The 25,989-nt window shown below is 39.5% G+C and overlaps 1 protein-coding gene across 6 annotated transcripts in view; it reads left to right on the top strand.

Moving 5' to 3' along the window:
* The window catches only part of ttc29 (tetratricopeptide repeat domain 29), a 374,025-nt gene that overhangs the window by 112,354 nt on the left and 235,682 nt on the right, over nt 1-25,989 (top strand). For all 6 annotated transcript variants that reach the window (XM_063045042.1, XM_063045046.1, XM_063045041.1 and 3 more), the window contains exon 6: nt 17,995-18,207. In XM_063045042.1, the coding sequence (XP_062901112.1) occupies nt 17,995-18,207 (213 nt within the window). The remainder of the gene's footprint in view (nt 1-17,994; nt 18,208-25,989) is intronic.

The raw sequence follows: 25,989 nt of genomic DNA, 5'->3' as shown, positions 1-25,989 counted from the left end.
GTCGATCAGTTGTGTCAGTAGGATTAACAATAACCTGCATCTTGAATTAACAATACACCTTCATCTTCGGTATTACATGTGGGATGGTATCTTTTTCTATGTTATTTATTACACCAGTTTCTCTATGTTACGCAAAGTGAATTAAAGTAGATGAGGACTTGTTTCTGTGATGATGAAGAACTTGGAAGCGAAAATGGAGCATCTACTTGGCAGATCTGGTTGCGTATGATCGTAAATGTATCTACCCCCTGGGGAAATTGTAGGTCAATTAACCTGACTTCAGTGGTTGGGAAGATGTTGGAATCCATTATAAAAGGTGAGGCTTCAAAGAGAGTCCATGGATGTTGTTTACTTGGATGTTCAGAAGGCCTTTGACAAGGTGTGGCACATGAGCCTGCTTAACAAGATAGGAGCTCATGGTACTACAGTAAATATCCCAGCATGAATAAAAGATTGGCTGACTGGCAGGAGGAAAGTGTGGCAATAAAGGGGGCAATTTTTGTTGGCTGCTGGTATTCCACAGGGGTTGATGTTGGGACTGCTTGTTTTCATGTTATATGTTAATGATTTGAATTATGGAAGTGATGGCTTTGTGGCCATGTTTGTGAATGATATGAAGATAGATGTATGGGTAGATGGTGGTGAGGAAGCAGAGAGTCTGCAGAAGGACTTAGACAGATTGGGAGAATGGTCAAAGAAGTGGCAGTGGAATATAGCATAGGAAAGTGTATGGTCATGCACTTTGACAGAAGGAATAGAGGTGTAGACTATTTTCTAAAGCAGGAGGAAATTCAAAAATCAGAGGTGTAAAGGGACTTGGGAGTCCTAGTGCAGGAACCCCTGAAAGTTAACTCTCAGGTTGAGTCAGTGGTAAGGAAGGCAAATGCAAAGGTAGCATTCATTTCGAGAGGACTAGAATATAAAAGCAAGGATGTAATGCTGAGGTCCTATAAGGCATTGGTCAAACCACATGGAGTACGTGAGCAGTTCTGGGACCCTTATCTGAGAAAAGATATGCTAGCATTGAAGAGGGTTCAAGGGAAGTTCACAAGAATAATTCTGGTAATGAAAGGGTTAATGTATAAGGGCCATTTGATAGCTCTGGGCGTGTACTTGCTGGAGTTTAGAAGAATGAGGGAAGATCTCATTGAAACCTATTGAATATTGAAAGAACAAGATAGAGTGGATGTGGAGAGGATACTTCCAATAGTGGAGGATTCTAGGACTAGAGGGCACAGCTCAAAATGGAAAGATGCCCATTTAGAACAGAGTTGGATAATAAGTGAGATGGGGTAGAGTGGGATAACAAATCAGCCATGATGGAATGGCAGAGCACACTTGTTGGGCTGAATGGCCCAATTCTTTTCCTATGTCTTAAGGTCTTTGGAAATTAAATCAATGTTGAAACCGTTCTTGCCACCTCAGAACTGATCTCATATCCAAAGAATCTGTATTCTTCATTTCTAGGCTATATATACAGCTATACACTAACCTGCTTTATCTTTCTACTTTGTTCACTAACATGTGGTAGTGGAGTAGACTCGGGACTACTATCTTTGAGGTCTTGCTTTCTAACTTTTTTTTCTGATTCCTCAGTGTTATTGTTACTTAAAACACAGGCATTATTTCTGACTGATTTATTTACTTGCACAAAATGCTCTACATCCTTACCCTGCACTAGGGATTTTGTTGATAGTCATCAACAGAAAATTAGCAAAAATCTGAATGATGTACCTTAGAAGGTTGCTCAGCTGAGCTTGTAGAAGTATAACTCTCGCTTCAGCTAGCAGCTTAATATAGGGGGTGATAGCCGCCGGCCTGGCCAAACTTAAGAAGTCTTGTTTGGGTGGATGCTGCGCGATGTGTCCCCTGCTACAAATCAGTACCCTGAAATAACAAACAGTGATTTGTGATTAAAATAGTGATTTGCGATAATATGCGATTAAACAATTAAGCTTTATAATTCTTAATTTGACTATATGGTTAGTAAAGAAATGGGAAAAAAAGGCCCAATCTTATTAAACAGTCTGTTGCGCATTGTTGGAGCTCACTGATAAGCTGATCGTCCGCCATCGGCCTCCTCCGATCATCACTGCCCTTCGGACCCTCACTCCAAGTCCACCCCATCTGGTGGTCTACCAACTCTCTCCATTCGCGTCTTCTCTCCTCATCTCTCCCTGGCAAAAGACCACGAAAATCTCTCTCCCAGACTCACAAGAAAGAACAGCAGCATTCCAAACTCCGTTATTTCTAGTCATAACCCAAGCATTGCTGCTACAGAGAAATCATTACATTATCAGTGAAACCTTACAACATGTTACACAGCAGTGAAACCGTACAGCATGTTACAGAAGTTTCTAAGGAGGTAATAACCCAAAGCTGTATTAAAAACACCTTGGCTTTTAATAAGATCTTATTATTGATTAAACTGGGTATCAAGAGTTAATAAGTGACTAAAGGTAAGTAAGCGAATCTTTTTATAAAGTCTACTTTAGAAAACGGTATGGTTTTCTCTCAGCATCCAATACACTATTCCAGTATGTATAAAGTCAAAGAATTTGCTAAAAGATTAAGTATGTTTAAGTGAAGAGCTGGTAGCTTTTTTAATACTAGAGGACGTGCATTTAAGGTGAGGGGATTAAGTTCAAAGGAGATATGTGGGGCAAGTATTTTATATGGAAGGGTGGCTGCCTGGATTGTGTTTCCAGCGGTGGTAGTGAAAGCAAATATGATAGAGGTGTTTAAGAGGCTCTGAGGTAAGCACATGAATATGCAGAGGATGGAGGGTTATGGACCCTGTGTAAGCAGAAAGGACTAGTTTAGTTAGGACTAGAATATAAAAACAAGGATGCAATATCTTGAGACATTAGTTGCCCCTATTACTCTCCTTTAATTGACTTATATAGGGTATTCATTTTAGGATCAAGCTTTTTAAAAATGATATTGGACTAGGTGTTTCTCTGTGTGAAAACTATCCTCATAATTCAATTCCCTTCTGCATAAGAGAATGCATTTGGGTCAGGTAGCGGTTCAAACCAAGCCAAGCCACAGTGAAAATTGTTCTGGAATCCGAGGTGAAGACCTAGGACTGCACATTCTGTCACACATGAAAACATAGGACCATTTCGCACAGTGAGTCTGCTCCAGCATTCGATCATGGCTAATTATTTTCTCTCTCAGCCCCATTCTCCTGCCTTGTCCCTGTAACCTTTGGCACCCTTACTAATCAACCTCTGCTTTAAATATACCCATTGATATGGCCTCCACAGCCAACTGTGGAAATGAATTCAATAGATCCACCACCCTCTAGCCAAAGATATTCCTCATTTCTTTTCCAAAGGGACATCTTCTATTCTGATGCTGTGCCCTCTGGTACTAGACTCTCCCACCACTAGAAACCTCCTATCCGCATGCACTCTTGTGTCTTTCCATATGTTTTAATGAGATCTCCCCCTTCATTCTTCTAAACTCCAGCTAGTACAGCTCCAGAACCATCAAGCACTTCTCATATGTTAACCCTTTCTTTCCCAGGAACATTCTTCTAAATTTCTTCTGGACCTCTCCAAAGCCAGCACATCCTTTCTTAGATAAAGGGCCCAAAACTGCTCACAGTACTCCAGATGCAGACTTACATATACCTCATTAACCCTCAACACTGCATCCTTATTTTTATATTCTAGTCCTCTGGAAATGAATGCCTTCTTTACTATCACTCAACCTGCAAGTTAATCTTCAGGAAATCCTCCACTAGGGCTCCCAAGTCCCCCTGTACCTCCAATTTCTGAATTCACTCTCATTTGGAAAATAGTCTCCACCTATATTCCTTATACCATATACTTCCCAACACCGCATTCCATCTGCCACTACTTTACCCATTCTCCAGATCTGTCCAATTCTTTCTGCAGGCTCCCTGTTTCCTCAACACTATCTACCCCTCCACCTATCTTTGTTATATGAACAATAATGGCCAGTTTCATGCTAGGTCATGGGAGCATGATTTGCAAAGCATAGTGCACGTTAACAATGTGACTCATTTGCCCATATTGATTGTGGATAATATGTACATGAGCGCAAACTGACAGGCCAATATTCTGGTAGAGATGGAGATAGAGAGTCGTAGTTATCAACTGGAATAGTTGTTTGTAAAAGTAGGAAGTTATAGAACAATCTGATGCAAGGAATTAATTCAAATGTGTAGGTACTATGTGAACTGAGAAGTCCAACTTTTTAGCTATTCATATTACATCTGATTAATTGTTTACTTCCTAAATATGCATAATTCAATGTGTGCTAAAAATCCAAACCAGTTAATTCCATCTGTATGTATGTGTAAAACAATAAAAAAGCTACAATTTATTTGAACTCTTGATTTGGTGTACTAGACAATGTGTATTTTCATTATACTCAAAATCACAGAGTGCTCCAAACGAGACCTGATTGAAGTTGAGAATTGTTTCCTTGCTTTCCTGTTCTGTATATCCACAACTTGAAGTACAGAGTTTCTTTTGCTTTTTAGTGGTTGAATCCACTTACAAGTGATTTTTTGTCTGCATTTTATACCTACATACATACCACCCTACTTATCAATTTATCTCACTGCATTTTTAGTACAAATCATTAATTTTGAAATCTATTAGGTCATATTCTAGTGCTTTGAACAATATTTGTTATTTATCTTCCCATCTTTAGATACAGTTTCAGATTAATTTTATTTATCACACGTGCATTGAAACATTGAATGTGCTGTTTGTGTTAACCAACACAGCCTAAGGAATTGCTGGAGGTAGCCCACAAATGTTACCATACATCCCACTGCCAACATAGCATGCCCACAATACTCAGCAGAACAACACAGAACACAACCAAATAGAGCACAACAAGCAACAAAGCAGAAACGGCAATACAAGCCCCTTTCCTCCCTCCCACCTACTCACACATACACACAGACCTCCAACTCCAGGACAGGCTGCCTCTGTACTCCATACTCCATTGGACTTGCAGTTTTGCAGACATTGGGCTTCGACTTCTCCAGTGGATGTACAGACTCAGGGCTCCTGCCATTGCGCCTCAGCTTCTGGACTTCCAATCGACCTTCTAGGTTTCAATCTTCAGTATTGCCCCAGAACTCACTGATAACGACAAATGAGGACTCTGAATTCCAGGCCTCAAACTGGACTCGCCAATGATTGGACCCTAAAAACTAGACCTTGAACCCCAGTCTTGCTGAATCGCATAGCTAAGTAGGAGTCACCCTTTTCCTCCTGCCCACAAGGAACTCCGATCCTGGAACCCGGTGATGAGTCACTGCTCTGCAAGGGCCACCAGCCCTTGCCTGTGCTGGTCTGCCGGTCTGGTATCCAACCACGGATCTTATGGATGATCTTGCTATACCCGATTCGATAAAACTTGTCATAATATACATTCATGTTTGAGTTGCCAGCAAATTTTGATATTTTTTTCTTTAAATTTGAAATTGCAGATAATTTTTATACATAGTACATAAAAGGGGCCACAGATTCTTATCAAACATTGCTCATCAAGGTTTTTTTCTCAACCGATACCATCCTGCTGTGTTTATTTTTCTACCCTCCATGTGTCTATCTGTAAGACCATATTCCCCATAATTTAATGTGCCCTTATTCTTACCATACTGAATTTTATTATCTTAAAATCTTTTAAATATTTTATCCATTTTCTTCAGTACTGTAGGATTGGTTAAGCATGGCTTGTCCAATTGAAATCTATTTACAGGCTCTGAAAAGATGTGAATCTATTTTTGATAAATTTACATGACAAGAATGCATACCACTCTTTGCCTTGCTTAACTTGCTCTTGAGAAAGTGCTTAACCTTCTTTTCGAAGCATTTAGTGGTGAGTAATTTGTTACTGAGATCACAGATTCAGACCGCACAATTGCTATTCTGCCCATCAGGTCTGTGGTTGGTTAGAGGGAGCAATCTCATCAGTCTCGTCCTTTGCTCTTTCTCTGTAGCCCTGCAAATTGTTTTCTCTCAAGTACAAAACCACTTCCCTGTTGTAAACTCTGACTGAATGTTTCCTCCACAATCGCAGGGATTGAGTTCCAGATCATAACTACACCTGCAAAACTACTTCTTACACTTCTTTAATATCTATTGCCCAAACTTTGTACCCTTTGGTGTTGAATCAGCCCTTCTATGTATTTAACTTATCTAAAGTGCTGTGCTTTTAATCAAGTTGTTCCTGAACAGTTTTGACAGTAGGATTTACCCAGTAGTATGTAAAAATTGTTCAGGTGTGTCCTGTTTACAAAAATCAGGATTCTAGTTAATTAAAGGCCCTTCCTTGGCCCAACCTATGAACATCCCTACATGTAAACAAACTCCCATAATATTATTAAATTCAGAAGTCTAACACACTTGCACTAGTTCCTATGAATGCGCTCTCTTTCTCTCTTGCTCTCTCTCTCCCTTCACTTTTAGTAGTTCTTCTTTCTAATCAGTCCTATGTCCTTTTGATGCCATTTAGTACAAAACTGTGGAGGTACTATATGATTACCATACTGCGATGTTAATGTATTTTCTGACTTACAAAATCAATTTATTGAACCCATTTGTTACCTGGGCATGGCCTGTACTGATTATTGCCCAGTCAGTCTGCTCAATGCCAACAGCAAAGTGGTTGAATCTATTATTTATGGTGTTATCATGTAGCATGAAACAATAACCTAATCGGCCATCCCCAATTTGGGTTTTGCTAAAACCACTTACTCCAGACCTCTTCACAGATTTGATCCAACTGAACTGAATTCTAGTGGTTGTGAGAATAACTGCTTTTGATTGAGCATTGTATAATGATACTCTGGTGAAAATAATGACTGCAGCATCAACATCCCGGAGGTCACCAAAAGCTCTGTTCATAGTGAGCTATCCTTTGTGACTGCTTCAAGTCACTTACAAGGCACAAAACTCCTCCATGAATGGTCGCAAGCCTGGCTGCAAAAGGAGGAGGGTTGGGCATGGGGCTAGCAACCCCATCCTGTAAAAACCCATTACTACAGAAACATCAACAGAAGCTCCAAAGACCTCGTCCCTGGGAAAGGAAGGATGTTCGCATCAAAGGTGTATAGAGTCTTCTAACAAAAGCTGCAAGTCCATAGAAGCCACAGGGCCAATCAACCTTCTATAATCCAGGACCAACACCATTGGAATGTGGAATGTAAAGACCATGTGTAATGTCCTGGTTAAGATTTTTACTGCTATGCTGTAGGCATTTCATTTTAGGAGTTCTGTAAAAGCAGTGTATTCTACTTTTAGCATGTTCGGGTTTTGGCTGCAGATAAGGGACAATGATGTTCCACTTAGGAATGTTCTGTCAGTCAATTGGGATGGTAGAATTGGGAGAAGGTTCTAGAGAAAGCTGGGTGGAGAGAGATTTGTGACGGACACTGGTGGGGTTTATGGTCTTCTTGGCGGGAGCTGTGAAGAAGACAGGAGGGAAGATGGCTGAGGATGCCATCCCTGTTGCACAAAGTGCTTTGTGCAGATGAATGGCTCCAAGGAAGAAGTGAAAATACTCCTGAGAGAGCGCCTGATTGTTCAAGATGGATTTTGAGAGATGTTTGGGATGTATGTGCTTTCACACAGACCATGGGTCCAGCGCATGAGTTAAAGACAACTCCAGTATGAGCTCCAACTTTATGTGCACATTTGGACTGGGTTAACTGTAATGGGTCCTTTTATTTTTATTTATTTTCTTTTTCCTACTAACTGTTGGATAAAGCTGAAATTTGTAAATATACTTCCTTTATAATTTTATGCAGTGTACGATTTGTTATTTCTTGCCAACTGACAATTCTGTGTGGGCAGTATTTACGCAGCAATTAGACCGTAAAAAATAGGAGCAGAATTAGGCCATCTGGCCTATTGAGTCTGCTCTGCCATTCAATCATGGCTGATTCTTTTTCTTTTAATCGCCTCCTCAACCCCAGTTCCCGGCCTTCTCCCCGTATCCTTTGATGCCATGTCCAGTCAAGAACCTATCAATCTCTGTCTTAAATATACCCAATGACCTGGCCTCCACAGCTGCATGTGGCAACAAATTCCACAAATTTACCACCTTTTGGCTAAAGAAATTTCTCCGCATCTCTGTTTTGAAAGGGCACCCCTCTATCCTGAGGCTGTGCCCTCTTGTCCTAGACTCTCCCACCATGGGAAACATCTTTTCCACATCTACTCTGTCTAGGCCTTTCAACATTCGAAAGGTTTCAATGAGATCTCCCCTCATCCTTCTGAATTCCATTGAGTACAGACCCAGAGCCATCAAATGTTCCTCATTATGATAACATTTTCATTCCTGGAATCATCCTTGTGAACCTCCTCTGGACCCTCTCCAATGTCAGCACATCTTTTCTAAGACGAAGGGTCCAAAACTGTTCACAATACTCAAATGAGGCGTCACCAGTGCCTTATAAAGCCTCAGCATCACATCCTTGCTCTTGTATTCTAGACCTCTTGAAATTAATGCTAACATGGCATATGCCTTCCTCACCACCGACTCAACCTGCAATTTAACCTTCAAGGTGTTCCGCATGAGTCTGCTCTTCCATGCCATCATAGGTGATTTATTTTCACTCTGAACCCCATGATCTTTCTCACCTTCTCCCCTTTGATACCCTTACTAATCAAGATCCTATCAACATTTGCTTTGAGTATATCCAGTGACTTGGCCTTCACAGTCATCTGTGGCAGTGAATTGCACTGATTCACCTGTCATCCCTTTTCTAAGGGAACGTCTTTCTATTCTGAGACTCATTATATAGCTTAAAAAACTATTACATATACATCTGGTCACCTCACTATAGGAAGGATGTGGAAACCATAGAAAGGGTGCAGAGGAGATTTACAAGGATGTTGCCTGGATTGGGGAGCATGCCTTATGAGAATAGGTTGAGTGATCTCGGCCTTTTCTTCTTGGAGTGACAGAGGATGAGAGGAGACCTGATAGAGGCGTACAAGATAATGAGAGACATTGATTGTGTGGATAATCAGAGGCTTTTTCCCAGGGCTGAAATAGCTAGCACAAGAGGGCATAGCTTGAAGGTGCTTGGAAGTAGGTACAGAGGAGATATCAGGGTTTTTTTATGCAGAGAGTGGTGAGTGCGTGAAATGGGCTGCCAGCAATGGTGGTGGAGGCGGATACAATAGGGTCTTTAAAGAGACTCCTGGACGGGTATACGGAGCTCTGAATAATAGAGGGCTATGGGTAACCCTGGGTAATTTCTTAGGTAAGGACATGTTCGGTACAGCTTTTTGGGCCGAAGAGCCTGTATTGTGCTGTAGGTTTTCTATGTTTCAAGGACTCCCAAGTCCCTCTGCATCTCAGATTTTTGGATTTTCTCCCCATTTAGAAAATAGTCTGTACATTTATTTCTACTACCAAAGTGCATGACCATGCATTTTCCAACATTGTATTTCATTTGCCACTTTCTTGCCCATTCTCCTAATCTACCTAAGTCCTTCTGCATCCTATTTGTTTCCTCAACACTACCTGCCCCTCCACCAATCTTTGAATCATCTGCAAACTTGGCAACAAAGCTTCCATCATCTAAATCATTTATATACAGCATAAAAAGAAGTGGTCCCAACACCGACCCCTGCGGAACACCACTAGTCACTGGCAGACAACCATAAAGGGATTCTTTTATTCCCACTCGCTACCTCCTACTAATCAGACAATGCTCTAACCATGTCAGTAACTTTCCTGCAATATCATGGGCTCTTAACTTGGTAAGCAGCCTCATGTGTGGCACCTTGTCAAAGGTCTTCTGAAAGTCCAAATATACAACATCCATTGCATCTCCTTTATCTATCCAACTTGTAATCTCGTCAAATTCCAACAAGTTCGCCAAGCAGGATTTTCCCTGAAGGAAACTATGCTGACTTTGTACTATCTTGTCCTGTGTCACCAAATACTCCATCACCTCATCCTTAACAATTGACTCTAACATTTTCCCAGCCACTGAGGTCAGGCTAACTGGTCTATAATTTCCTTTCTGCTGCCTCCATCCTTTCTTAAAGAATGGAGTAACATTTGCAATTTCCCAGTCCTCTGGCACCGTGCCAGAGTCCAATGATTTCTGAAAGATAATTTCTTATGCCACCACAATCTCTAATGCTACCTCTTTCAGAACCCTAGGATAGAGTTCATCTGACCCGGGTGACTTGACTACCTTTAGGTATTTCAGCTTTTTGAGCACCTTCTCTCTTGTAACAGTAACTTCACCCACTTCCCTTCCTTCACACACCACAACATCAGGCATACTGCTAGTGTTTTCCACAGTGAGGGCTGATGCAAAATACACATTTAGTTCATCAGCCATCCCCCTGTCTCCTGTTATTATTTCTCCTGTCTCGTCTTCTAGCAGTCCTATATCCACTCTCATTTCTTTTATTTTTAACATATTTGAAAGAATTTTTACTATCCACTTTGATATTATTTGCTAGCTTGCTTTCATATTTCATCTTTTCCTTCTAATGATTATTTTAGTTGCTCTCTGTACATTTTTAAAAACTTCCCAATCTCCTGTCGTCCCGTTAATTTTCGCTTTCTTGTATGTCCTTCCTTTTGCTTTTACAATAACATTTGACTTCCCTTGTCAGCTACGGTTGTACTATTTTACCATTTGAGTATTTCTTCATTTTTGGAATACACGTGTCCTGCACCTTCCTCATTTTTCCCAGAAACACACCCCATTGCTGCTCTGCTGCCATCCCTGCCAGCAGCTCCTTCCAATTTACTTTGGCCAACTCCTCTCTCATACCACTGTAATTTCCCTTACTCCACTGAAATACTGCTACATCAGACTTTACTTTCTCACTATCAAATTTCAAGTTGAACACAATCATATTGTGATCAGTGGTTCCTAAGGGTTCTTTTACCTTATGCTCTCTAATCGCCTCCAGTTCATTACGTAACACCCAATTCAGTATAGCTGATCCCCTAGTAGGCTCAACGACAAATTACTGTAAAAAGCCATCTCTTAGGCATTCAACAAACTCACTCTCTTGAGATCCATTACCAACCTGATTTTCCCAATTGACCTGCATGTTAAAATCTCCCATGACTACCATAACATTGCCCTTTTGACTCGCCTTTTCTATTACCTGTTGTAAACTGTGGTCCACCTCCCAGCCACTGTTGGGAGGTCTGTATATAACTGCCATCAACGTCTTTTTACCCTTGCAGTTTCTTAACTCAACTCACAAGGATTCAACATCTTCCGATCCTATGTCACATCTTTCTACTGATTTGATGCCATTCTTTACCAGTAGAGCCAGACCACCCCAGGGGCAGGGGCAGCTGATGACAGAGGAACTACTGCTTTATTCAGGACATAAGGGAAATGACTACACACGCAAAGAGTGGTACTCATGCTATCAAAATTAGCCTAGAAGGCATTGATAGAATGGGACGTCCAAGGTCCCCGCATCATCTTGGCATCCTGTAGAACAAAGAAAAAATGATGAAGATGAATTTCATACAGTGTTATGTGCCAACTAATGACCGTGACAATGAAACTGAGAATGCTTTCTACAATAGACTCCAGAGCATCCCAGAAGTGTATCCTGAAATAGATATTAACATTCTCTTGGGAGGCTTCAATGCAAAATAGGATCGCATAACACTGGGTACAAAGACGTGATGAGAACACATGGACTGGATATAATGAGCGAGAATGGAGAGTGCTTTGCGGACATGTGTGCATTGATTAACATTATCACTGGAGGCAGCATCTTCCCCCACAAAAGAATTCACACTAACTCCTGAATATCACCTGACCATAAAACAGAGAACCAAATAGACTGCATCTGTATAGCCAAGAATTTCAGGAGATTACTTCAAGGTGTCAGAGTGAGAAAAGGAGCAGATGTTGCATTTGACTACCATCTCTTGGTTGCAAAGTTGAAACACAAACTGAAGAAAAGTTGGATGGAATCAGCATCAATGAGGCAGAGATTCAGTGTCAACACTTTGAGAGACACGCAGACCCAAGAAGCATTGAAATTGGTCCTCGGCAAGTTCCAAGTACTACAAGGGTTCCACAAGGAAGAGGATCTACACAGTGAAGATAGAAAGTTAAGGAGACTCTAGTCTCAACATGTCAAGCAGTACTAGGTACTGAAAAGAACCAGCAGGAAGAATAGATCTCAGCTGAAGTGGTTACACAAGTTCGAGGTGAGGAGGCAGAGGAAAACAGTCATGAAAATCAACAGGACTAGAATGGGAAAGGTGAAAGCACAGAAAGTGCATATACAGGCTCACAAGGCAGTGAAAGAAGAGCATTAAAGCCGACAAGCAATGGGTGTGCCAACATGAAAAAGCTGTATGATATCACCAATAAACAGTTGAGAAGTACAGTAAGCCTAAGAGGTCAGTCAAGGATAAGGATGGAAAGGCTATGGTGGGAACAAAATAGCAGCTGAACACTTTGAAGATCTGCTGAACAGACCCATACCTCTAAACCCACCTGACATCCCTCCAGCCAATCCTGGCCTACCTGTTAACTACAACAAACCTACCAGAGAGAAGATCAGGAAAGCAATAAAGCAGCTAAAGGATGGTAAAATAGCTGGTCCAGATGACAGTCCTGGAGAAGCTCTTAAGGCAGACCTGGATACTACCGTAGAGATGCTATACCCTGTCTTTCAGAAGATCTGGGAAAAAGAGCAAGTACCAACAGACTGGAAAGAGGGCTGCCTGTAAATATTCCAAAGAAGGGAGACCACGGCAACTGCTCCAACTACAGAGGCATCACACTCCTGTCAGAAAATGCTTTCTTTAAGATAAAACTAAAGAAGATGAAGGATTCTTTAGACACCAAACTAAAATATAAACAGGCAAGCTTCTGCAAGAACAGATCGTATGCTAACCAGATAGCCATAGTATGCATCATAAATGAAGAGTCACTTGAGTGGAATTCATCTCTGTACATCAACTTCATCGATTAGTCTTCAACAGCACAAACAAAGAGACCCTGGAAAACACTGTGGCACTATGAAGACCAGGCAAGATGGTCAGACTGATCAAGAATTCAAGCAAGGGAATATCCTGCTGAGTCAGTCATGGTGGAAGCTCTCTGGCAGCTTTCAGGTGCAGGCAGAAGTCAGACAGTGGTGCCTAATGTTCCCTATCCTGTTCCTTCTGGTCATAGACTGGATCATGAAGACATGTACAGCACAGAAAATGAATGGAATCCATTGAACCCTATGGAAACAACTGGATGACTTTGCTAATGATCTAGCTTTCTTGATCCTTACCCACAAGCAGATGCAGGATAAAAACCAAAAGGCCTGGCAGCCACATCTGCACAGGTTTACCTTAACATTAATAAAGGGAAAACTAAAGTCCTCAAGATCAACTCAACCTGCATTGACCCAGTCACTCTCGAGGGAAGTCTACTTGAGGGGGTAGAAACCTTTACCTATCTAGGTAGTGTCATTGACAGACGGCGTGGCACCAATGCTGATGTTAAGGCGAGGATGGGCAAAGCTACGGCAGCTTTTATTCAGCTCAAGAATATCTGGTGCTCCAAGGAGCTGTCACAGCACACTAAGATTGGGCTGTTCAATTTCATTGTGAAGTCAGTTCTTCTGTATGGGGCAGTGACAAACAAAGAATATCAGCAAGAAAGTTCAGACCTTTATTTACAGCTGTCTAAGAAAAATTCTCTGGATCCACTGGCCCGAAGCCATCAGCAAACCTGATCTATGTCAGAAAACACACCAGCTATCAGCAGAAAAGAAATTAAGGAAAAGAAGATGAGGATGGATAGGATGCATGCTGTATAAGCCAAATACAAACATCACCAGGCAAGCACTAATGTTGAATCCCCAGGAAAAGTGGAAAAGGAACACCTGGCAATATGACCTTGAAGCTGATTTCAAGAAGATGGGCTACATCTGTGCTCAACTTGCTCAGGACAGAGGACTCTGGCGAACTGCTATCGGTGGCCTATGTCCCAGTAGGGGTGGTGGGCTTACTTAAGTAAGTGCAAAGGATAAGTCAAAAGTACTTACCTTAATAATTCCAGCTCTTAAGATGCCCCGACGGTACACATTTGCTGTACTGTGTGCCGTTTACAAAATATGTTGTAACTTGGCTGCTCCAGCAGTGACTCTAAAACCCTCAAGCTCAATCACCAGGAAGGACAAGACAGTGTGCACATGGAATCATCAGTATCTGCATGCTACAGTCATGATGCACATCATCCTGATCTGGAAATATGCATCAATTGGTCTTCTATAGTCCCTGTGTCCCATTCGTAGAACTCGCCCAACACTACCATGGGAGTCTTTTCACTGAACATCTTCAGTTCAAGCAAGTGACCCCAGCGGAGTCTTGTCAAGAAGCATATAAATCCCAGAATAATGAATAAATAAAGAAAAGTTACCACTCACAAGATTTTCCAAAGCTGCTCCAACAACCCAATATGATTGCCACAGGTCCATTTTACCCTACATGAAATACTGGACGCTGTTCATTATTTTGATTTTAGGAGTAAGAGCTAACTATTATTAACTGTCATTGCATCATTATACAACTCTCTTTCAGGAGAGGCTGCAATAGGTTCTGTCTACTACTAGCCTTTCTCTTTCAAAGAGACGTGTTTTGTGGCTATAATGGTAATCTTGAAGTTGTGACATCTTTATGGATGCCACAGCATCCATGAATTGGAGCAGTGACCAAGATTTTCCTCAAAAAGGAGAATGCGTGCCCCATACTTGCGGGGAATCCTCCAGACGTGTGTTTATTTGTTAATTCTTCTGGATATGGGCATCATTAGCAAGGGCAGCATTTATTGTTTATACTTAATCGCCATTGAGTAGGTGGTGCTTACCTGCCACCTTGAACCACTGTTGTTCCACAGCGCTACTGATTAGTGAATTTGAAAATTAGGACCAGGAACAATGAAGGAAAGGAACATATTTCCTAGTCAGCAGTTAACCTGGTGTTCCCAAATGTCTCTGTTTTCTTTTCTGGTGGTAATCCAGTAAAGTGTGAAGGTTAATCTTGAAGGCAGAATACAAGATTAATGGCAGGATTATTAGCAATGTGGAAGAACAGCAGCATCTTGGGATCCATGTCCATGGATCCTTTAAAGTTGCCACACAAGGTGATACAATGATTAAGAATGTGTATGATATGTTGGTTTTCATTAATCATAAAACTCTGGTTAGATCACACTTGGTGTATTGTGTTCAATTCTGATCACCTCATTATAGGAAGGATGTGGAAGCTTTAGAGAGGGTGTAGAGGAAATTTACCAGGGTTTGCCTCTCCAGTGCCAAATCTGTTCACAATACTCAAGGTAAGGCCTTACCAGTGCCTTATAAAGCCTCAGCATCACATCACTGCTCTTGTATTCTAGACCTCTTTGAATGAATGTTAACATTGCATTTGCCTTCCTCACTACCGATTCAACCTGCAAGTTAACCTTTGGGGTGTTCTGCACAAGGACTCCCAAGTCCCTTTGCATCTCAGATTTTGAATTTTCTCCCCATTTAGAAAATAGTCCGTACATTTATTTCTACTACGAAAGTGCATGACCATGCATTTTCCAACATTCTATTTCATTTGCCACTTTCTTGCCCATTCTCATCTGCCTAAGTCCTTCTGCACCCTATCTGTTTGGTTTCTTCACTTGTGGCTTACCTTTTCTCTACTGGTTCCATCTGTTCCCACATATCACCTACCAGCTTCTGTCTCTATCCTCCCCTCTCCATTCTTGTACTTGGCTCTATCTCCCTATTTTTTTTTCTTCTTTTACTTTATAGCTTCCTATTATCTGCCAGCCACTCTCAACAACTGCACCCCCAGCCACACCCCCTCCAGGCTTCATATGCACATCAGCTTCTCCCTTCATCTGTTTCCAGCTATCACAAACCAACCTCTGCCTAACCTCTCCCTTTCACTACTATATTATATACTGACATTCTTTCCTCTACACTCTTAGTCCTGATGTTGGACCTTGACCAAAAATGTCGAGAATCACTGGGGTTTTCCATCTGTTTTTTTTTTACAATTTATGCTATTCATTCCATGAGAAACTAGAGGCATATTGTGTAGGGATCGAAAGTGATACTGGTCAGAAAGGTCTGTATTATCACACTATCAGGTGTAGGAAGTTGTTACATATCCAGCATTGGTTTTCAACGGTCAGTGTTACGGTAAATGATTCAGAGGTGCTTCATTCACAGATCATAGTCTCTTGATTCAAATCAATTTTTTGATGTTTATTACAGTTACTGGCCCTTTGATCAGTCTGCACTTTGCAATGGATTGGGCCATTCATGTCAAGCGAATAGATCTGTCCAATCACATGCTGAGTATCCAGATACATAGAAGAAATCTGAATCATGCCTCTCCCATCTTCTCCCCCCTGCCAGGCCAGCCTTTTTTTTTGCTGCTGTACATTGGGGTGTAAGGAGGTGATAGTACTCAATTGAATGTCTGTACACTACCCCATACTAAAGACTAATCAAATCGATAAGCATGCTGAAAATAATTAAAAACCATTGCAATGTGTGGTCTAATTATGAGTTTATAACTGTAATAAAGGAGCATAACGAGGATACTGCAATATTTATCAGTGATGCTTATAAACAAAAGTGGAGCTTAGAAAAATTTATCTGGCAGAGGTTGTGGACTGAACATTGATGTTTAACTTCACTAATTTGCTTTATTTCCTAGCTTGTTCCTTGCTTCTCGTGAGTAAAAAAGCACAGGTCAAAAGTTACATTTTTGCCCACTAATTTCTGTCTGTAACCAGTTTCATGATGGTTGCTAATCAACCAGGAAGTAATTACCAGATTGATCTAATGCGCACAAAAAGGTTTATCCATGCAGATGCTTACCAAATTAAATTTAAAATGTAACATGAGACCTGTTTCTCGGATATCCTCCTTGTATCACTGGTAGCAGTGGTAGGATTTCGGCCCCCACTTTGGAGAGATAATCACTTTGCATCTGCAGACTAGTGAAGAAACTAAGGGAGCACTCCATTGACAGAGGTTTTAATTTTCTGCTGACAGCTAAATTAAGACTTTTTTTTGGTTAGATATAAGAGATCTATTGATGCTATTAAAAGTAGACAAAGTAAACTTCAATTCTGGTTGCTTTATTTCATTGCTTATTGTTGGATATTCCAATGCAAATTTTAAGCTATCATCTTGCTCTACTCTCTTGTTGGTTTCTTTTAATAAGTGTATTTTCAGGCCTTACAGGGAACCTTGCTTCAATGGTTATCAAGGATTCCTTATATGTCCTTTGCCCTCTGTTGAAATCGAGACCTGTAGTGAAGTCTTATAGCATTAATTGTTGCAATTATACTCAGTATTTGTAAGTTCAATGTCACAATTCCTTCATATATTCAGATCTTAATGTGAAGATTAAATGCTATCTTCAAACATGTTAAGTCCTGCCTGAATTTAACCTCAGCAAAACAAGTTGAAGAGCAATGACTAGTCAGTTGCGGAATGGTACTTAACCTGCAAAGTATTTTAATTTTCCGAATATATGTTCCACATCCACTAGTTAAATTTTGTTTCATGTTTTCAGAATAAATTTAAAAATTCAACTTGTATTGTACTATCAAAATCAAGATAAGAAGAACTTGCATTTATTATCATTTATGTTGCATCAAAGACCATTCATAAATTGAGAAGTTCTCTGGGTGCAGTTCAGTTTGTAGTGTGTATTTCACAGCGCATTATTTTAGTAAAATGTTCACAAAAATGCCAATTGAAGATCATATTTAAAGTGTTATTAAAGGTTTAAGCACTATTCTTAAAGATATAACGTAAATTTATGAGGGCTGGGTATGTTATTGAATCTTTATTTTCTGATTATATTTCAAGACCAATTTACATAGAATTGTCAGAAATCAAACATCTTTGAAAGCTAGAATCTGTCACTAGATTGAGTTAACGTTTATCAATGACTTCAATGTTGCAGGTCAGCTGGATAAGGCTGCTGAGCATTATGAGATATTCCATCAACTCACTACAGGGAAGACGTGGCAGGATGAGAATTGCTGTCTCCACTTTGCACATGCATGTAAAAATCTCTGGAGGATTTACACATCACTGGCAGACGAAAAGCTTGAAAATGAACAATACAAAGAAGCAAAAAGATTTCTCGGAAAAGCTTATGACATTGCCAAAGAAGGTGAGTGCAGGATAACATTTTTAGTTTCCATGTTTTATATGGTAACCTTCTCAATGGAGAAGTTAGAAAATCACAGTACATACACTTAGGTGAATACAAAAAAAAATACAGAAAAATGCATCTGAGAAATTGAAGCAACCAGATTGATTTTAAAAGTGAATTTTCAAAACAAATCATTCTTGTAGGTTTCCCTACGAAATTAACCTTTTGTTGAAACTAGAAAATAACCTTACAGCATATAAATGAAAATTCTCCAGGTGCTGCACATCTTCGGAAGGCTCTGAGGGAAGAGATATCCTCTATCATTAGTTGAAGTAGGCAGGAGACCACTTGTACTTGTGAACAGAGGGTCTACCCTGCTTGAACTCTCTGTTCATGGCCACCTTCCCAATTTCAAACAGGTGATTTATTTAATGGATTTTAAATGATGCTGCTGCTAGTTTTATGGTTCCCAGGTTTTGGTACTTGATCCTGATCTCTGACCTTTTCCTTTGCAAACCCTGTTTCCAATCCCCATAACTTTCCCATCTCTTGTGTACACCAACCCAGCATCCCTCCTCTCATGAAGGAGTGTGTGCAATCTTCCACAGCTGCCAATAAATCTTTACGAAGGCCCATTCAATCTACACCCTCCAGGTCCTAATCACAATTTTTTCATCCTGATCTCATCTAACCCCAGCCTCTAAAACCATAAACCATCTGTTGATAGGTAGCTACATTTTCTACAACCAATCTTGCAGTCCCTACCTTCATAATCTTCTGCTGCAGTTCATGATGAACAAAATTATGTCATTATGGGTTTCAGTATCTGAGCACGTAACTGTTAAGGCCAAAGGATAATATGGATAGATTTGATAACCAGTCTCAAAGCTTCCGTAGTCAGTTATTATGAGTTTGTCATTGAGTAAGGTTATTGGTTCTTTGTTTAGTGCTACTACTTTTTCTTAGATCCTCAAACATACAACATACCTTCTGAATTACAATGTTAAAGACAACATACTGTGGATGTAAATATGTTTGAGCCAATTGAAGTTATGACAGTTAGAAATGCATCTGTAAAAAGATATTCACAATTATAGCATGGCTATTTTCAATACTTCGAGTGCAAAAATAATTTCATTTAGTGGAATGGAATGCAATTGTAAAATTTTCCAGGTCAAGTTATGCCTAACTGGAATTTGGAGTTCTTGGAATTTGGATTTCACATAGCCCTTTTCGCAAGAGAAATAACAAAACGGGTTTTGCAGAAAAAGTTATTTGTTATAGAAACATGAAACATGAAAACAGGATTAACACATATGTATCCTTAAACTTGTTCTGCCATTCAATAATTTTATGACCGAATGCCAACAGGTACATTATCCAGGTACATTATCAACTTTCCTGCCTGAATCCCAAAGGAATCTTAGCTTCCCAGGACAGGAAATTTCAAATCCACACAGGACAGAAAATAACAAATTTAGAAGTTCTCCTCATTTCAGTTTTAATTGACCTATTAATGATTTGCAGCCAGTTGTTGGCTCTTCATAACTGCAGATATCCTCCTTTCTGATGGTACTTGGGACAGTGAGTACCTGCTGGTCTTCTTTATTTGCCGAAGCTGCTCTTCTGATTTTGTGACTGTTCATGAGGTACTATTTTATTTTATGTCTCTTTATGTTGAAACTGATGTTCCATGACAAAGAGGATTGAACATTAATTCCTGTGACTTTATGGATTTGAAAGTAGTTAGTCAGTTATACACTCTGTGGCCACTTTATTAGGTGCATCTATACACCTGTTCATTAATGCAAATATTTAATCAGCCAATCATGTGGCAGCAACTGAAAACATAAAAGCATGCAGACCAGAGAATCAGTTGTTGTTCAGACCAAGCATCAGAATGGGGAAGAAATGTGATCTGAGTGACTTTGACCGTGGAATGATTGTTGGTGCCAGATGGAGTGGTTCGATTGCTGATCTCCTGGGATTTTCACCCACAACAGTCTCTGGAGTTTACAGAGAAGTGTGTGAAAACAAAAAAAAAAACAGTGAGTGGCAGTTCTGTGGGTGAAAATGACTTGTTAATGAGAAAGGACAGAGGAGAATGGCCAGACGGTTTCAAGCTGACAGGAAGGTGATAGTAACTCATATAACCACACGTTGCAACAGTGGTGTGCAGAAGAGCATCGCTGAATGCACAGCAATTCATTTGAACCTTGAAATGGATGGACTACAGTAGCAGAAGACTGCAAGCATACACTGAGTGGCCACTTTATTAGGTAACCCTGTACTTAATTAAGTGGCCACTGAGAGTAAGTACTCAAAAAATTGTACATTCGCAAGCTACCTTCAAACAATCTGCTTTTCACCAAAGAGCATATGGCTGTATTCAAACAAAAGAATCAGGAAGAATAACTTACCATTTTCATTATGCCTATCATGCAATTGGAACAATATTACTAAAAGTTTGGAAATATAATGGACTGCTCATGTTTTCCAAGTTTCTTGAAAAAAACGTGAAGACAAAGGTAACATTAAGACCACAGAACATAATGGACTGAATAGCCCAATTCTGCTCCTAAGTCTACTCTGCCATTCCATCATGGCTGATTTATTCTTCCTCTCAACCCCATCCCCTGCCTTCTCCCCTTAACCTTTGACACCATGACTAAGCAAGAACTCATCAGCCTCCACTTTAAGTATACTCAGTGACTTGGTCTCCACAGCCATCTGTGACAATGAATTTCACAGATTCACTACCCTCTGGCTAAAGAAATTCCTCCCCATCTCTTTTCTAAATGTATGTTCCTCTGGTCCGACTCTCATACTAGAGCAAACATCCTCTCCACATCCACTCTACCTTTCAATGGTCAAAATGTTGCAGTAAGATCCCTGATTCTTCTAAACCCCAGTCAGTACAGGCCCGGTCCCTTCAACTGCTCCTTATACATTAATCCTTTCATTCCTAGAATCATTCTCGTCAACCTCCTCTGGACACTTTCCAATGCCAGCACATCTTTTCTTAGATAAAGGACCCAAAGCTGCTCATAATACTCCAAAGTGTGGTCTGACCAATGCTTTTTAAAGCTTTGCTCTTATAGTCTAGTCCTCTCAAAGTGAATGCTAACATTGTATTTGTCTTTCTTACTACTGACTCAATCTGCAAGTTAACATTTACTTACCTACGCAAAGACTCTCAATTCCTTTGCACCTGATTCTTGAATTTTGTCCCCATTTAGAAAATAGTCTTTGCCTTTATTCCTCTACCAAAGTGCATGACCATACACTTACCTACACTAAGGGATTCCATCTGCCACTTTCTTGCCCATTCTTCCAATCTGTCAAAGACATCTGCAGACTCACTGCTTCCTCATCACTACCCCCTCCACCATTCAGGTTTTCTGCAAACTTGCCCACAAAGCCATCAATTCCATCATCCAAATCACTGACATATAACATGAAAAGAAGAGGTCCAATACCACCCCTGTGGAACAACATTATTCACCTGCAGCTAACCAGAAAAGGCCTCCTTTATTACCACTCTTTTCCTCCTACCACTCAGCTGATCTTCTGCCCATACTAGTGCCTTTCCTGTAATAGCATGAGCTCATATCATGTTAAGTAGCCTCATGTGTGGCACCTTATCAAAGGCCTTCTGAAAATATAACTAAATAACATCCACTGATTCTCCTTTGCCTTTCCTGCCTGTTATTTCCTCAAAGAATTCCAGCAGATTTGTCAGGCAAGATTTCCCCATAAGGAAGCCATGCTGACTTTCATCATCATCATCATCAGGTGCCATGCCCAGTTTGAGCTTTGACTGCCATGGCCCACACCCTCCTGTTTCGGGTCAAGTGGATCAATTCATTGGTATTCATTTCCAGTTCTCTGGCTGCTGTCTCCATCATCATTTGTCTTCCTCTTGCTTTCTTCCCTTCAATCTTTCCCATAATTACTGTGCATTCTAACTCCTATTTCCTAATCACATGTCCAATGAAGTTATGTTGCCCTTTCATGATCTCATACATTATTTCTCTTTTTGTGTTTGCTCTGTTCATGACATCCTCGTTAGATATTCATTTCGTCCATGATATTCTTTGCATTCTCCTCAAAAACCACATCGCTGCTGCTTCAATTGATTTCCTCATGTTACTAGATATTGTCCAACATTCTGAGCCATATAACGTAACTGGGTAAACGTAACATTTCAGTAATCTGAGGCGGGTTGTCATGCCTAGTTTAGTACTGGTCAGTATACTCTTCATTGTTGTAAAGGTGTCTTTTGCCATCCCTTTTATTCTTTTAATGTCCAAGTCGCACCTGCCATCTGATGTCACCCAGCTTCCTAAGTAGCAAAAGTTCTGTACTTGTTTTATGTCCTCCCGGTTTATTCTCAGCCCGCAGATAGGATTCTCCTTTTTGGATATCACCATACATTCTGTCTTTTTGCAATTGATAGATAGACCCATTTTTGCACTTTCTTCAAGAATTATATCAATTAAGTTTTGTAGTTCTTCCTCCTTTGCTTCTTCAGTTTTTTAAGTTTTACTTTTACATGACATACTACTGGGTTATGGTCAGCATTACAGTCTGCACCTGGATATGTTTTGCACTGAGTCACTGAGTTTCTAAATCTTTGGTTTATAGTAATGAAGTTAATCACCTGGACTTTTCCAGATCCACAAGTATCTTGGATGGTTTTAAAAGTAGGTATTCATAATGACCTGATTATTCATCTTGCACCATTCTACCCATTTCTCACCTCGTCCATTTCTTTCCCCCAGTCCAAATTTTCCTGTGGTATTTCCATCAGCACCTTCTCCTACTTTAGCATTTAGATCTCCCATGACAACAACAATATCTTGAGATTTGCATCTGTTCTTTGCTTGTTCAAGCTCTTTATAGAATTTATCTATATCCTCATTTGTTCCATCTGTTGTTGGTGCATATACCTGTATAATTGCTAAATCAAATGGTTGTTCTCTGAATCCAACAAGGAGCGCTCTTTCTGATATTGCCCAATGTCCTAAAACACTTTTTGCCATGATTTCATCCATAAGAATTCCTACTCCATTAGTATGGGATGCTGACTTTAGCCTACTTTATTATGTCCCTCCAAGAACTCCGAAATTTGTTCTTAATAATAGACTCCAACATCTTTCCAACTACTAAAGTCCTGCTAACCGGCCTATAATTTCATTTCTTCTACCTACCACCCTTCTCAAAGAAAGTTTTCAATTTTCCAGTCCTCGGGACCCAATCCAGAATTAAGTGATTCTTGAAAGATCAATACTAATTCCTCCACAATCTCTTCAGCCGCCTCTTTCAGAACCCTGGGGTTTACACTTTCTGGTCCAGGTGACTTATCTACGTTTAGACTTTCAGTTTACCAAGAACCTTCTCTCTAGCTATGGTAACTTCATGACGCCTGACTCCTGGAACATCTGCCATACGGCTAGATACTATGGTAGATGTTCTAAAATACTTATTACCAAAATACTTAATAAGTTTGTCCGCCATTTCTTTGTCCCCCATTACTACCTCTCCAAAGTAATTTTCCAGTGGTCCTATATCCATTCGTCTCTCTTTTACTCTTTATATATCTGAAAAATCTTTTGATATCTTCTTTTATATAATTGGCTAGCTTACCTTCATATTTCATCTTTTCTCTCCTTATGGCATTAAAAATGAGAAGTTATGACCTGTCTTTCTTTCTTTTTCAATATTTTTATTGATTTTGATTTCTATATACAGAAGAATACAGAGTTCAAGAGAATACATATTATGAAACAAAAAACAAAATATAATAATACCAGATACAGTATATTAAATCACATTAATGAACTCCTTACTCTATATTCATATGGATTAGATTAGTTCGTATATTAGAATATAAACAATTTTATTAAGGAAAAAAAGGATCTACACCCACTACCAAAGCCAAAGCTGTTTGGGGAAAAGAAACTTATCAGATAATAAAATATACAATTAACCAACTTCTGTACTTTAACAAAAAAATCAAAGATTATGAAAATAATTTAAAAACGGCCCCCACAAATATTGAAAGTCTTGGTTAGATTCAGAAATTGAACAGCAAATCTTTTCTAAATTTAGGCATGCCACAACGTCCCGTAACCACTGAGCATAATTAGGTGGAACAGCATCCTTCCATTTAAACAAAAGCGACCTTCTAGCCATAAGAGAGATAAAAGCCAGAATGTGCAAATCAGATGTCTTCAAAATGGTATCTTTGCTTCCAACAAATAGGGCAGTTAAAGTATTAGGCTTAAAATTTAATTTAAAGAGTACAGAAAATGTTTGAAATATTTCCTTCCAATATTTTCCAAGACTTGGGCAAGTCCAAAACATATGAATAAGTGAAGCTTTTCCATTGTTACACCTATCACAATAGGGAGATATATCTCTATAAAAACGAGATAATTTATCCTTGGTCATATAAGCCCTATGAACCACTTTAAATTGTAGGAGGGAATAATGGGCACATAGCAATGAAGTATTAACAAATTTAAAAATCTCATTCCAAGTTTCTTCATAAATTGAGGTCTGTAAATCTTGTTCCCAAAGATTTTTGATCTTGTCTAAAGAATCATTTCTCATTCCCAACAACATATCATAAAAATTGGATATTGAACCATTATAGAATGGTTTCCTATTAAGAATTTCATCTAATATGTACTTATAAGGTCTATTAGGAAATGTATGTAATTGAGATTGCAGAAAATCTCTAATTTGTAAGTACCAAAAAAAATGGGTTTTTGGTAAACTATATTTAGTTGACAATTGTTCAGACGAAGAAAGACTTCCTCCCACAAACAGATCCCGGAAACATGTAATGCCCAATCCTTCCCAATGCTTAAAAACTACATCAGTCACAGAAGGCTTAAAAAAAATAATTTTAAAAAATGGGACTAGAAAGGGAGAATCTCAATACAGTAAACCAAAGTGTTTTCTAAATTGTATACAAATCCTTAAAGTATGTTTGACTACCACATTTTCAGTTATCTTACTTAAGGATAAAGGAAGCAAAGATCCCAATAGGGAGATAATAGAAAATTTATTAACCGAGTTAGCTTCTAAAGAAACCCACCTGGGACAGTCCTCGTGGTTACTATAGTATAACCAAAACGTGAGATTCCGTGTAGTAGCTGCCCAGTAATAAAACCTAAAATTTAGTAAGGCTAAACCTCCATTCTTTTTAACTTTCTGGAGATGGACTTGATTCAGTCGAGGACGTTTATTTTTCCATATGTAGGAGGATAAAATAGAGTCCAGAGAGTCAAAAATGGACTTAGGAATAAAAACGGGTAAATTTGGGTAAAACATTCATTTTAATAGAATTAATTCGGCCAATCAATGATAACGAAAGGAACAAACAATTTGATAATGTTCTTTTTATATAATTTAAAAAAGTAAGAAAATTTTCTTGAAATAAGTATCTATAATTCTTAGTAATTGTTATCCCCAAATAAGTGAATTGGTTTCTTACGATTTTAAAAGGATGGTTAATATCAGTTAATGGCAAATTATTCAAAGGAAAAAGTTCACTCTTGTGTAGGTTCAGTTTATATCTAGAAAATTGACTAAAACAAGATAGTAAAGAAAGCACAGAAGGTAATGAAGTTTCGACGTTAGAAATGTAAAGCAATAAATCATCCGCATAAAGTGAAACTTTGTGGATAGTACCCTTCTGTAAAATACCAGTGATATCGTTAGATTCTCGAAAAGCAATAGCTAAAGGTTCTAAAGCCAGGTCAAAGAGCAAAGGACTCAAAGGGCAAC

This window comes from Mobula hypostoma, chromosome 4 (genome assembly GCF_963921235.1).
Source record: "Mobula hypostoma chromosome 4, sMobHyp1.1, whole genome shotgun sequence".
Taxonomy (NCBI): Eukaryota; Metazoa; Chordata; class Chondrichthyes; order Myliobatiformes; family Myliobatidae; genus Mobula; species Mobula hypostoma.
The sequence above is the reverse complement of the archived record's forward strand: the minus strand, read 5'-3'. Positions and strand labels throughout refer to the sequence as shown.